A 14,902-nucleotide genomic window follows, 5' to 3' on the forward strand; every position below is an offset into this window, starting at 1 on the left:
ATTATATTTAAAAACAAAGAATCCACCTGCTGGTGTAAAGGTTCACTCACCTGACTTTGGTGCAGGCAGGTGCAGGCTTGATTCCCATTGGTGGCGGTATGATTGCGAATGCAAATGCTCATCTGCCTCTAGGGCCCTACGGCTGAATGGCGACCAGTCTAAAGTCTAGTCTACCTTTCGCCCGAAGGTTCCTGGCAAAGGCTCCAGCAACCCCTTCAGCCCTTACGGGGTCCTGTGATATGGAAGATGAATGAATGAATAAATGAAATACTAGGACTCTGAATATGTGTAAGATTAGTTTGTTCGAGTAAATCAGTAAGCAAAACCAGCAAAGCCTCATCAGGCCACGATAACACAAAACATACATGGCAGATAAAAGATTAGATCGGGAAATCAAACAGCAGTGATATCATACTTTAGCCAGTAAAAAAATGATTAAATTTGTTGGTTTTGAAGGGCCCTCCCTGAATGTTTGTTTGAACATGCATCAAACAAAGCCAAATTCATTAAACAGATAACATCCAAAGAGATAATCAAAACAAATCAAATGATATGTGGTGGTGTAATCTGAAAGAAAGCCACTGTCCTTGGAACCATAAAACAGGCTGGTTTATGCTTACAAGCATACCACCAATTCTATAAACTATCAAGTGCATCTCGGATGACAAATGATTATGAGAAAAAAAAACACAACATTAGAGCTACTATAAAATCATAAACCGTATACTATAATGATGCCTTGTCTTTAGTTTTTTTTTCACCAACAACAATTTAAATTTATCTGGACATACTTTTCGATGAGGAGAATTTTCAAATAGCATTTTCAAGCATTCATTAGACTTATATTCTTTGATCACAACTTTTCAAAAGCATTCAATTGTAGGTCACCCAAGGCATGCATGCATCATACTCTGCTGCTCGCTGCCGTAGCTGACTTTTCCTTGCTAATTTGATTTCTTCCATTTTCACAAAAAAAAATCCCAAACTGGGAAGCATGTCATAAGATGAACTCCAATAAATATACTCATGACAATCTGCTCAGGGCTTCTATGATTTATAAACTTTAATTTAAACCAAACAAGCACACACCTTTTGGAAGTGTAATCAGTTGATTCTAGCCGGGTGCTACTTATTTTAGAAGAGCCCTCATTGGTTAAACGGTTGACTCTGGATAAGTTAAAACTAAGACCAGGAATGACCCTTTGCGGAATCGGTTTGAGACCCCTGGCTTACAGCATTCAGAAATTTTGCTAGATTTTGCACATAAACAGAAGAGGAAAAATGATCTGGAATTGTGAAACCATATTACAAATATACAAATCTAACCAAAGAAATGAAAACAAGTCCAGTTATGAAAAGCAAAAACTTCTGCCCACAGGGCAAATCTAATCATAATTTTACAGGGATGACTGACATATCAATGAGATCTCAGAACCACAGACCACTGACAGTGTCTTAACGGCTTCCGCAAAGAGGCTGTTACGCGCTCGGCATTATGCTGCTACATATGAACCAGCATTGCCTTTTGTCTTAGGGGAGAGGTTCAAATAAAGGGCGGGGGTTTTAACGATGTCTAGAGACCTCTTTCTGCTAGTGAATGCATCCCCACAACCCTCTTCTCACTTCACAACACTCTGCAGCAATTTCTCTCTGCATCCTACCACCTGCTGTGCTATACTGTGAAGATTGGTGCTTCAGGCTTTCCTCACCACATATTTGTAGAAGCTCCAAGAGGCAGAGCTCCCTAGTCTGGCACACTGCATGTTCCTTAGAAGGTAAAGACACCGCTGTGTCTCCTTGATCCACTACTGTTACCATGTTTGTATGGCAAAACAATTGCCTATGAAACTTTCCACGTTGAAATGAATGCTCAAGGGCTAGTCAAACTGGCAGAGGTGTCTCATCCACGACAGCCAGAAAACATCTAGAGCTTTTGAGCAGCAAGGGCAACCGATTATAACAGCTTCAGGGACTTCTATCTAAGAGATGGGAGAGCCCATCTGAATCCCTAGATTCTGCTTCCTCATGGGAAATTTTGGGAGGCCTTCAAGCGTTTTCTGCCAACTGACGAAATGGAGGTCAGAAGCATCCACGTAGTTTTGTTTGTGTTTTTGGTAATGGTGGACCAGAATTTCTTCAAAGCCATCTGGAAATCACTTCCCAAATCCTCATGGAACTTTTGCCTTACTGATCGCCAAAGATGGTTTCATCTTAGCCAACCAATACTAATTCACTGCCCTCGAAGTCAAGCTTCTGATGAGCCTCATGATTTTCCAAGTATACCAAATGTAGCTGCAAGGAAATGATAATGCAGAAAAACAAGTGACAATGCAAATCCAGTGAAATAGTAAAGCACACAAATGTATGTCTGGATGTGTGTATATTTAAAAATGACAAAAGTTAGATTTTATTATATAAATCCTTTATTATATGAAAGAAGCACATTTCAAGACATTTTACAGTGTAACAGACCATGTCCCACGGTTTTCATATTTTATTGACAGGCTTTCTTGATCAAACCATCACCTAAGCTGTTTAGCGTATTCAGTGGTTTCTTAAAGGCGAAAAACATTTCTGGTCAACTACATCTTGTCTCGTTTAAAAATGACATTGTGAGGTGGACTGAATTTCTAATAATCCCCTTGATTACTAATGCTGCATTTTTTTCGGTAATCACTGTAGCTCGAATGTAGCCTTGACAATCCCTACTGAGGTAAATCACTCCTGATGATGACAATCTGGTTTGCTGTTGCCTGGAGAGACTAGTGTGGGAGGACAATGACTTTTTTTGAATGTCAATGCCAGGAAACGCCAAAAATGGAATGTTCAGGTTATTTTACAAAAATAAATTAATGCCAACCAAGAAAAAATATCACTGATGGTTCCTTTCTAATAACATTCCTTATTTGTGCTTTGTACTGCATAAAAGTAACTTGTGTTGAAAGGAGTGTGCACTAGGTCCATGCTGTTTCCCACTTAGACATGACATTAAAGGGCTTCTCTGTAAAAAATGTTTTACATGCCTCATGAGAAAGCTGGGAAAGAGATAAGCAAGTTCATGCAAGGCCATTCAAAAAAAAAATAAAGAAGAAAGAGCTACGCTTTCCCCTGCTACTTTAGCCCCATATGGACAAAACAAAGTATTTTTGATACATGAAGTTTACATTTTTCCCTGATGAAAAGTGATGTATCCTAAGTATGATACAAATTAATGACTAATTATATTGAAAATGTTGTAGTCTTTGTTCTAAGGGACCCTCAAAGGCTCAAAGTTTAAATAATTTGATTTGCTGACAACTATTAGTGGTTAGGGCTTTAAAAGGTAAAAAGGCATACAAAAGAAGTCACCTACAATTTTTGAGGATTCAAACATTGGTTCTCCAATACAATATGGCATTATAGTTGTTGTACCATTCGGCCAGTTGTTCTTTTTTTCTGGAATTTCTGGACCAGAAAACGGGCCATTTTACATTTTTGTTTGTTTGTGTGTCAGCAAAAAAAGCGTTCCCAATTCTTATTTGCTGAACGAAAAATGTTGTCATTCCAACATTGTTATATATTTTTATAACATAAGTCAGAAAATAAACACGACCATTATTTGTTTTCCTCTGATTTAAACAGCTTTGGACAGGAAGCCATTTTCTTCTGCTTTTTATTCTGTGGCTACAGTTGGAATTGGCAAAATTCAAATCCCATGCTGCTAATACTACAGTAACTAGTGTGCTGATTTTTGAGCCTTCTAAAAATGGTCGTTTCTAACCATAATCAATATAAGTTTGGGAAATTATAGCCCTGTCTATACAACACAGGTAAAAACGATCCAACTATAGCAGCAAATAAAATCCAGTAGAAGAAGAAGGGTTATTAAGTAACATTAGAGAGGACTTGAGGAAAGCAAACATAGGTCATGGTCAAATAGTGACTTTCTGTCATCATTAAAATATAGGATGAACGTTCATTTTGTTGAAACACACAAAATAAAAATGCAAATATCTTATTTTTCTTAGAAAAAAATGAAAAAGGTTAACAAACCCATTGTCCATGCAGAGAGACAACTGTCGCTCATTGGCCTACTGCTACACCAACCAAATTTGCCATGACGATCAAAAGTAAGCATTCCCCAATTGTTTCTCCATTTGTACAGACACGAACAATTTCTCCCACACAGAAAGATGGCATGGGCACAGTGTGTTTCCAGCACTGAGTAAACGCTCACATTCAAAGGCAATTTAAAAAAAAGCGACTTATTGTGTGTAAACGACAACATAGAGGTAAAATGCAAGAGGCTGGCACTGGGATTGTGGTTTGTAGTCGATATTGAAAGCAAATACACTTCACTACATAATTTGAGCTACAAACTATGTTTGACGGTGTAAATGATTCTACGATAGATATGATGGCAAATTTGTGTTTTGTGTTTTTTCAGGCTCACCCACTGATGTCATCTTAGAGAATTGTATAGTTGTTTTCACTACTGGACAAAAAGCATGATGAGTTAAAGAATTTTGATTGAAAACTACTTGCTGTCAGTGTTGTTGTTCAAACAGAACGTGATAAAATTCATTTGGAAGACAGGCTTTGCAGCAAGGGTTTGTAGGCAAGCGCCTCCTTTGACGTGTACACATTGCTTAAGATCACATGCCGCCTCAGAGTGAAATTTCATATCCGAAAAATAAAGAAGAAAGGAAAAGGAAAAAACAAGAAAAATATGTTGTGCTGTTCTCAGAATTTTAAGGCAACTCAGCTTTCCTATTTCATTTCTTTTTCTGGGGTGCGTATACCATTATATATTCAGTTTTTATTTATAAATCATTAGCCATTGGCTAATGACCCTAATGACCAAAGAGAACTACATCTCACTAGGAAAAAAATGTAGTTCATGTTCATGCATCATTCCTATTACAATGACAATGTTGAACTATATCATCATTGATCTATTTTGAAAACACATCCAAAATATGAATGCATTGCCTAATAATCGCAATCTGGTATATTTTGTCACATCTATGTTTTTCCTCTCCTGTAAACGAATGATTCCCTCAATTGAAAGGGATGGTAAAGTCACATTATTCTTCTCTACAAATGCTAAATTATCTGTTGAAAACATTATCGATCTTAAATCTTCACTTATGGGCAATGGTTGGTCCAAATAAAAAATAAAGCCAGTTCCCACAAGTTTGGTCAAACAAACCCAAGATATAAAATTTCTATATACAAGAAGAAAATAAATGCTATAACACATAAGTGAAGAAAGAATTTAAGCATAAGACAACTGTGGTGAAAGGCCCCAAAACAGCAAAACCCCTGTGCCTGAAGGATGCTGGGAAAAAAAAATAAGGTTGATGGTGGTTTTTGTGGTCATCCCCATCATATTGTCAGTTCATAAATTGATGTCTCTTTTTCATAAAGTACATCCATCATCAGACATGGACGGAAAGAGAAATATATTTCTAACAAGGCCTACACAATTTTAAGACAGGCCCTGAGGTATTGTGGGCTTGTTGCAAACGTGAGGACAATCACTGAAAATGAATGCCTCTTTTTTTTTTTTTTTTACATTTCCACCCCGACTTAAAAAGTCCTGAAAAAAATCAAAGTGTCAGGCATGACCAGCCACAGCCAAAAAAGGTCATTAATAAAGTCAGTGATTCTTCCATTTGGTGATGGTTGAGAATTCAATGTACCTTCTTCCATCTGTAACATTGCTATCCATGGCTTTTAATCTCCCAAGTGACAAGCATTTTTGTGCAATTTCTAGCCACTTTTCAAAGACAAACAAGAACATGTTTTTAACAAAAGGAGACAAAGGAAAAAGATGTAAAAGATCTTCATCCGGGATCTTCATAAAATCCCAGGTGAGGAGGAAAAAAAAAACAAGTTTTTTTTTTTTTTTGGGGGGGGGGGCGTTCACATCTCGGAGTTTATGACCTACTTATGAGCAACAGTTTTGTGTATGAAGTGCCACTTAGCTCTGAGCCCTTACATGTGAGACAGGATGGATTCATTGAAACCTGCAATGGCTCAAAGGGACAAAACTTCTCAAGGCATCTCCCCAATCACCAATTGGCTTTGACAGCTTTGATGTCATTGACCAGGTTTTGAGCAAGGCAGATACCAAAAATCTGTAGAAGAAATGAGAACAAAATTTGGTCAAATCGGGGTGTTAAAAAAACAGGTTATCTTCCGTCCTTTCCTGTCCTGTTCTGTTCTTGGAGAGACGGTTTGCATCCATCCACAGGGTGGCAGTGATGACAGAAACTCACAGCCCTCAAATGTACATGGTTTACATGTGGTGTTTTAAATAGAAAGATCCACAAAAAAAATGTATATTTACCTGCAAAAGTGCAATCCCAACAAAGCAGCTGGCAACAATGTTGAGGTTGTCCTGGACCCACTTTTCAAACTGTCCAACACAGCCTTTGGTATAAATTGATTTATGTTGATCCAGCATCTATCCAAAGTAGGGCAAAACAACAAAACACCAGTTAGGAAGCAGAAAAGAAGTGACTTTTAATGTAAGAGGAAAAACAACCTCCTGAACTTTGACTTATGACTAAAAGAAGAGAAAACAAACATGTTGAAGAACATTTTGACTTCTCTTTCACATGAAAGTGTGAGCCATGGTTGAGTCAATCCCTCCACTAGAAAACAGGGGAGTTTCACAGACAGTAATGTCAGAGCTCAGCAAACCAGAAAAGTCTGCTTCCTGTCCCCGACAGATACTACTCCACTGTGTACTTTACTCATTGCTAAGTACACTCAATTAGATAAATAGACCACCATCACATTAGACTTCTAATGCTTGTGATGAAATTCAACTTCTAATAAAAACGTAACCTGACAAGAGATTGGAGGATGAAAACAGCTCTGCCACACGCAATTAAAAAAAAAAAGTAGCAAGTAGTTCAGGTGTTATATTTTCTCAGAGGCTATTTCATTTTCCACCTTGGTTGGGCGGCTTCCTTCTTTGTATCTCTCCATAAACAAGCTGCACAAAACAGATAGCTAAGGCTGCATATTATTTGCTGGGGCGTAAACAAACATTAGAAGAATCAGTTCATGCTACTCAGCAGCCAGCGGTTCAGCATGTTGTAGTACGTGTGCCTAGCAACAAGCAATCGGACAAAAAGCACAGTCGAAACTGCAACAATCCTCCTCCTACCAACCCCCACGCACACAAGAAACGGATGGCACAACCCAGCCGAATGCCAATTACAGACTGGCGTAAGGCCGCAATTCCAGTCTATAACAGGAGGCTAATTATACCTGCTAAAGGAACAATCTGTTATTAAGGCAAGAAGCATGCACAGAATCCTGGGTAATTGACTCAGTAGATTCTAGAGCTCTGTTACAATAACCTACTAATGTTTTGGGGAATTTCTCAGTGAAATCTGATTTTTGAAAAGAAATTACACATTTAAATCCCAATCAAACTTAAACCAATTACCTCTTTGCCCTCATCTGCTAAAGTCATTTCAATCAGTTCAACCTTGTGGGCATATTCACTGCAAAGAACCAGGCAGCTAGCTACGTGCTCTCCAGTATAACTGTGCAATTTAAATGATGTGCCACATCCATTCTCGACACTGGAAAGTAAAGGAATTAAAGATTGTTCCTATTTTCAGGAACCTGTAAGAAATTATTTGTGAAGTCAACAAAGAAAAAAAACATGTCAGTGAGTCAGTACCTACCGTTAAATTTTTTCGAGCGTCATAACCACACTGTCTGTTGATGACGCCCTAGTTAGAAAAAAAAGAAGTGAAATTTAGTGGTAATGCTTTTCAGATGCAAATGCTCAATTTTACATGATTTCAAAACTCATTGGTTTAGTCAGCAAGCCCTCTTAAGTCAAATACTAAAACATTTTCACCATACAAAATGAGGACTTCTAAAGGTCTCCTGACTTTTGAGATAATGCAATGTATCATACAAGATCTTTCCATTTATATGTTTAAAATTGAATTATACTCATCGTGTTTATGTCAATGTAATACATTAATTGAATTGCCATTATTAATTAAAATTGAATCCAAATGTGACCAACTTGAAGGTTAATAGCAGGGGTACTTGAGTTTAACTTTAGCGAGTCCAAAGAACTACATTTAAAGAGTACTATTCGGTGACAGTGCCTCACCACCACAGGGTCCTTGACACAGCAGGAAAAGGGGACTCCACAGCGCTCCCTACTAGGATTCTGGTCAGTACAGTTGAAGTACATGTTCATGTTCCAGTCATTGGGCTCGTTAGCACCGCAGCAAGACCACTACGAAAAGAAGTACAGGCAGAAACATAACTGGCAATTAGTGAACAACCAACTGGCATGGATTTTTTTTTTGATCTCTTCATGAAAAGGCTCTTGGCAGCCTTGGTTCAGCTCTGTGAGATGTCAACCCAGAGTGGCAATATAGCAGCAACAGATAACAAAAGAGGCTAATCAGCTTTGTGTAGAATTCAAGGCCAATGTTTGGACAATAAACAATTAGCTCGCAATTACCAACTAATATTATAATTGGATAAACAAATCCATCTTAATGTTGACATTAATATCAATATGTTCCCTTTATGCCCTGAATATCTCCATTAAAAAAATACATGATATCTGTGTGGATACAAGTTGAAGGTATCATGGGCACACTTACATATCCCTGGGCAAAGTCAATGAGGTTCTGCAAGTCTATGTCATCTCTGTAAGCCTTGATATTGTTGTTAATGAAAAAGTTGAGCTGGTCTTTGATCCAATCCTTAAAAACAAAGGCCAGGATTCCAGCAGCGAGCTCTAAGAAGAAAATCAATCCCAGGAACACGGAGAACTAAAAAAAAGGTCACACACACACACATGTGCAGTGCTCAGTACTCATGAACAATGACTATGTATTAACACTGTGTAAGGCAAGTGACTGTTGTGGGTAATTAAAAACATTTTTTTAAAATCTGACATGGCGTCTACATACATGCTTATTTTGAGCTACCGTATTTACTCGCATATAAGCCAACCGGCTGTATAAAATGCACCTCTAAAACTGCCTTAAAATTGTTAACTTTTACAATTTCTCGCGTATAAGCCGCCCACTGATTCACAATTTTTGATTGAGGGTTCAATACTGGGTGGGCCTCACAGTTCTGGGGTTGAGGGTTTTCGATCTCAGGTGGGTTCTCACTTTGTGGAGTTTGCATTTTTTTTTTACCAAACTCCATGGAGAAAGGGCCACTGATGGCTTAATCTAGATTTTCTTTGCGCAAAAACTGCAGTCTCAAAGGTAGCAAAAAGTCATTTCCTTTCAATAAATGCAGATAAAAGACAGGGTAATGAATAATGTAGTAAAAGCCTATTAGTTCTTCTCTCTGATGCCTGACTTACTGCTGCTAATGGAAATTGGCTGGATGGTCAGAATTGTAAGCAGCAGGTTTGTCACTGTCACTTCACGGTTCAACCGCAATACATCCCAAAATTTAGCTTTTTGTAGCCACACACACCAAAAGGTATAGCGATATGTTTAGTAGCTTAGATTCACGTTTATTTGATATTTAGTGACGACACCACACATTTTCCTTTAATTTACTTCAAGTGTGTCATAGCGACGCCTATGACTTAGACACCCTGTGCTCTTAACACGTACTGCTCTTTTAAAGAGGTCTCAAGTGGTAGGATTTGTGTGCATCTGCGTATGTGTGTGGCCTTTGAAAATCATGAGGCAGCTTACAAATTTAAGCAGAAGCGTGTTCTCCCGTAGCGCTCCAATGCAGCCAGCAAATCCCAGGACGAACATGACCCCACCGACAACAATGAAGAGCCAAACAGGGTCAAAACCTCCAAGATCTGTGATGGATGACAGATTGGACAGCACACCCTGAGGGAGGAGGAGACAAAAGGATAACAGTAAAAATCATATTTCCATCAAATATCCTTGTATTTTCTCTGTGAGATGTCAGAGAGAAATATTTAAAACTGAACAGATGACTTGCGAAACATTGTACAAAAAATAAACTGGTAGTTGTTTAACGGAAAAAAATATATATATGCCCATTATATAGTTTTTTCAATGTGCCAGTCAATCTAATGAGTAATGTCGAACCAGGCATTTATATTGCTACTGACATGCCTGCAGTAGTCAAATCCTGGATACATGAAGTTGATAGGCCTATTGAGCCAGAAAATTATCTTTAAACTGAAAATGAATGAGCTGGACAGATAACATTGAATCAGCAGAGAAACATTTTTTGGAATAACAAAAGCATATAAAGCACAACACTTTTTCTCAAAATCACAGAGAAAATGTTTATACATGGAGTTTGAAATGTGGTAAAATGTTCAGTTGTAATGAATCCTTAATATACAATTAGTATTGAAACATTTAGCTGCTACAGAAAAGGACTCTGGTTTATCGCAACTTGCAGTGCAGAGTTTATGACCACACCATTCTAATTAGAAGGTGCTTCCGCAAAGACAGCATTTAGGGAAATGAGTTGTTTAATTTCAAGATAATTAATGAACATTCTCGTGGCTAACGGGATTTGGAGATGTTTCAAAAACCTATCCACTAACCTCCACAAGAGGTTAATTATAGAAGATGCCCTCTGATCAAATATGGTTACAAATACATTATTATCTACAGCATATGGCAGTTTGCCATAAGAATGCTGATCCCATAAACCGGTTTATCTGCTAAAATGAAATTGTGTTTTGAATGCAGTGTTATTGATTTCCAAATAAATCTCCCTTCCAAAAATGCAACTTTAACTCAGATGCGACTTATAGGCCGAAAATATGGTATTTCTAAAAAGTTTCATATTTGCAATCCCCCTTTGGCCCTATCCCCCTGTTGTACTTGAATGTTTTTTTTCTTTGCATGATACAATTACACAAATACGACAACTGACAAATAAATAATCTTTAAATAAGTCGTAAATAAATAAGTAGTCCAAGTGCAATCCAGAGCATGTCTTGTACTTGTTATATTCTTCTTAAAATATTAGAAAAATGCAAAGTAGGGTAGAGAGCAAAGTGAGTGTTGAAATGTACCTTCTCCGCCCATGCCCACAGGCCAATGGCAAGGAATGCAGCTCCCAGTAGCTGTTAAATAAAGCACAAAGAAAAAAAGGTCTCCGTCAGACAGAATGAGTACAATGAAACTCTCTAAAGGAAAGGCCTATCTATCATCCTGCCATCGATAGAGAGATAAAGAGAGGACGAGCTTCTCGTGCAGATGTCATATTGGACAGTAAGTGACTGGGTTTCAACGGCCATCACGCGTAATCAAAGGTCAAGTTGATTTCATTGATTGATGGAAGAAAAATGCCAACACATAACTAAAGTTCACAATTTAAACAGTTATACTTAACATTTCACTTCTTGGGGAAAAATGCTACCTGGATGATTTTTGTTTCTATTTTGAAATGTCATACATATCCATTGTTGGTTTACTGCAATAAAAAATGCTGTTGACCAGCAAGAGCAACTTTTCATAATTTCAAGATCACTAATTAAAATAACCGCCTTACACAAAAAAAAAAATTCTACAACCAGATACCAGCTGTGTCTGGAAAACAGATTTTCCAACACTTCAAAGAGAATTACATTCTGACAGTCTGTCCTACGGACAGACTTAATCATTGCATTTGCTGATTGAATTATTGGCTCCAGGCCTTTTTAAGAGGCTGAGTTTGTGATATCCGGAGGATTAAGGAAAAATCTTTCCAGCTTTAGCTTCTTGTTCCTGTGAGGGATGTATGTGGGGTTCCCAGTTAGAAAAAAAAAGAGAAGGAAAAGCAGTTTTTTTCAAGATATCTTATTGTATTCCACACAAAAGCCCAAAGTAAAAGACAGTTAAAAAAAAATAAGCCTACCATCAAATCTGATGTAAAGACAGATACGATAACATCGATCTAAATATCGATATTTTAATTGGATCATCATAACTGAATGGGAATTCATCAAAATGCAAAGAACTGTTTAACATTCTCATCTTTTAGCTCTGGCCCTTTGTTAAAAAAATAGAATTGTTCATTCAAATCTCTGCAATGTTTTAGCAACTATTAAAAAAAACTGCAGGACAGGCCTTTTTCGAGCCTGAAGGTTCTTTATAATGGATTTTCCGAAAAGAAACAAAGATGGCTAACTTGTCAGCTCAAGCAATTTACCTCAAGAAATGTGGCGAAAAGAAATAATATACACATCAGCGAGAATAAAAATGCATTTAGAATAGTTATTAAGAGAGGGGATGAATAATATGCCGTGAAGCTGACTGGATAAGGGCAATCTCTACTTGACATGAGATGTACTTTGTTTTGTAACTGAAGATAATGATAAATGAAGATTTAGACATTCTGGTCTTCTCTCTCATCTATTGCCAATATTGGGAGCATGACTTTAGCTTTAATAGATTAAACGAATTGTATCCAAGCGTGGCACATTTTGTGTCGCCCACTAGTGCGCAATGCACCGGTTGACTCTCAGGCATTCCGACACCGCTCAATGACCACCTCCCCGCAAATACACCCACATATTGCCTCGTGCATTAACAAACAAAGCAATAGAGAAAAATGCATAAAAACGCAGAGGAAAAACATGTTTGGGAGTTTGGGGGGTCTGTAACACGTAGGCAATAGCTTGATGTCCATCTTTTCAACTTTCAATCTTGATTCTAAAATCACCAGGCCCAAAATGTGAAGATATCTTCAAGATGTTTAAATGTGATTGCATAAGAAAACGTACTACATAAATATTAAAGCAATGTCTGCAAATTCACTTTTAGTGAAACTCTGAAAATTCCACTCATCAGCTGATTATCTCTAACTTTTTGTGTAGTGTGGGCCTCTTTAGTTAGCATACTCATTAAGAGTGAAGCACCAACAATGAGAGTATCCACAATTGACTCAATAAGCATTTTACTGCCAAAGAGGCATCTGTGTTGAGAGTTGAAGCTGACTAATAACACACAGTCTCAATCCAAGCAACTCAGCAACCTGGTTAGAGCTTAACACACTATTAATTACTGAATGCGAAGCTTCCAAACATTTCATCAGCTCATGCAGAAAATGTGATTAATTATGTGGATATGAGTAAGGTGTCTATTCTGAGAGACGACAGTGTTTTTTTTGTTACCAGGCGAGAGAATGCTTGGCTGTCAGCACCGCCCAAGCATGGACACTAGAAGAATCCAAGTAGAAAGGAGTTTATTGAGGACAATATTTAGACTCTTCGGCATGTTAGTCTTAATTTAGACGGCATTGTCAAGACTGACAAGAGAAAAGCAGAAAAGACAAATGGATTGATTTGAAGAGAATAGTAACCCCTGTTTCTGTCCATTCCACAATGCACTGGATTGTATGACAGGTCTAGTTTCACAGCTTTTGCACAAGAGAGCATCTTGTGGTGATTACTAACACAGGGGAAAAGTGAGCTTAGACTTGTTTACACAAAAAATAATCAGGACTTTTAGTGTGGCTAAAGAGTCACTATACATATGACCCATGGCTTCCCACTTGATTATTCAAGTTTTGTTAAATAAAGAGCTTTTTATTTTTTTTTATTTTTTTATGAACAGATCTAGTATTTGACTGGAATGGGCATGCCCAAATTAGTAGATAAATGCATGTGATTGATTAGCTAGACACTAACAGAGCACATGAGAAAGGCAGCCAACCGATCCTTCACAGTCGTTGTTCTCACCATCTCTCTTTGTGCATTTATGGGTGTCGAAGAGGGAGAGACAATTCTGTCCCACAGGCCAGCTTCTATAGTGATGGAGTGAGTAAAGGGGGCACGTGAAAGGAAGAGAGCCTGGACGTATCCAAGCATGTGTGTGGGAAGACCCTGTGGGTCAGATGGACATACTACTACACTAGTCACACTGGAGCCCACGCAGATTACTGCAGAGAGGAATTAGTAGAGAAACTATTCTGCTAGAAGGTGGATGAACAGATGTGTCAAAAAGCCAGATTGAAAATTGTGCCTGACATAAATTTAAAAAAAAAAAAATTAATAGTACTGATTGGTGAGCATCATCTCTATCTGACTTAGTTTTTTTTTAATCATTTAATTACATTTTTATGGAGATGTTGTCAGTTCATAATTGTATTTAGTCATATAACAATGTATAAAAAGGATGATTAGTAAAACTATTTAAAAATTAAATTGATTGCACGAGAAAATCAAATAATGATTTAAAGAGAATAATTTAGCACTTTTATTCTTAAAAACAAATAATAAATCATGATTATTCACGTGAGGTTATAATATGATTATAATCACATTGAAAAACAATAACATCACAAAAGTAAATACAATTAAAAAGCTCATCTCAAACAGGAAGCAACTCAAAGTGATCAATAAGCAACACAAGGCAAATATGACATAGATCTTATAGGGGAAATATGATGACTTACCCAGAATATTACGTTGAATCCAAAAAGAAAGTATTTCACACAGCAGCTGACTTCTGCTCCTTTAAAGTGATGGTGCTTTCGATTCATTCTTTCAGAGATAGTGGCTAACGATCGAGCTAAATAACTACTACTTCAGTCGTCCTGAAATAAACTCGACCAAAGCCCTAGTTGTTAAACACTCAGGATGACAGTTAACTAACTCCATAAGAAAAGTAAACTAGTTTTAGTCCCGATCGAAGCCATCCCTTTCGAAGATAATTACCCTTCCTCGTTTGGTATAGAACATTTAGCATGCCGCGCTAGTTAGCACACAACTTTCTCCATGATCATCGTGCTCTAAAAAAACAACAACAACAACAACAAAAACATGTGCGAGTTGAAGCGACCTAGTTTTCTTTCTTACCCCTAAACTTGGGTTTTGTTTATCACCTTTAAAACCTCAAGATCCGACGATCACAACGGCGTGGGTTTTAATAAAAACCGTGCCCCGACGGGACGGGACAACACCCATACGTCA

At 37.6% G+C, this 14,902-nt stretch overlaps 1 protein-coding gene across 2 annotated transcripts in view; it reads right to left on the reverse strand.

Moving 5' to 3' along the window:
• tspan17 (tetraspanin 17) overlaps positions 1 to 14,899 on the reverse strand; it is a 51,902-nt gene extending 37,003 nt beyond the window's left edge. Inside the window, exons 1-9 of one of the 2 annotated variants that reach the window (XR_013328776.1) lie at positions 14,386 to 14,899; positions 11,021 to 11,071; positions 9,702 to 9,848; positions 8,640 to 8,810; positions 8,135 to 8,263; positions 7,692 to 7,739; positions 6,335 to 6,451; positions 5,984 to 6,122; positions 51 to 232 (exon numbers count right to left, since the gene is read on the reverse strand). Coding sequence is in view for 1 of the 2 variants with exons in the window: in XM_077733361.1 (XP_077589487.1) it covers positions 6,057 to 6,122; positions 6,335 to 6,451; positions 7,692 to 7,739; positions 8,135 to 8,263; positions 8,640 to 8,810; positions 9,702 to 9,848; positions 11,021 to 11,071; positions 14,386 to 14,472 (816 nt within the window). In the remaining variant the exon portion in view is untranslated. Of the gene's footprint in view, positions 1 to 50; positions 233 to 5,887; positions 6,123 to 6,334; positions 6,452 to 7,691; positions 7,740 to 8,134; positions 8,264 to 8,639; positions 8,811 to 9,701; positions 9,849 to 11,020; positions 11,072 to 14,385 lie in introns of those variants that run through there. The other variant, XM_077733361.1, reaches the window with a different exon arrangement.
• Positions 14,900 to 14,902: the final 3 nt, after the last annotated feature.

This window comes from Stigmatopora nigra, chromosome 14 (assembly GCF_051989575.1).
Source record: "Stigmatopora nigra isolate UIUO_SnigA chromosome 14, RoL_Snig_1.1, whole genome shotgun sequence".
Classification (NCBI taxonomy): domain Eukaryota; kingdom Metazoa; phylum Chordata; class Actinopteri; order Syngnathiformes; family Syngnathidae; genus Stigmatopora; species Stigmatopora nigra.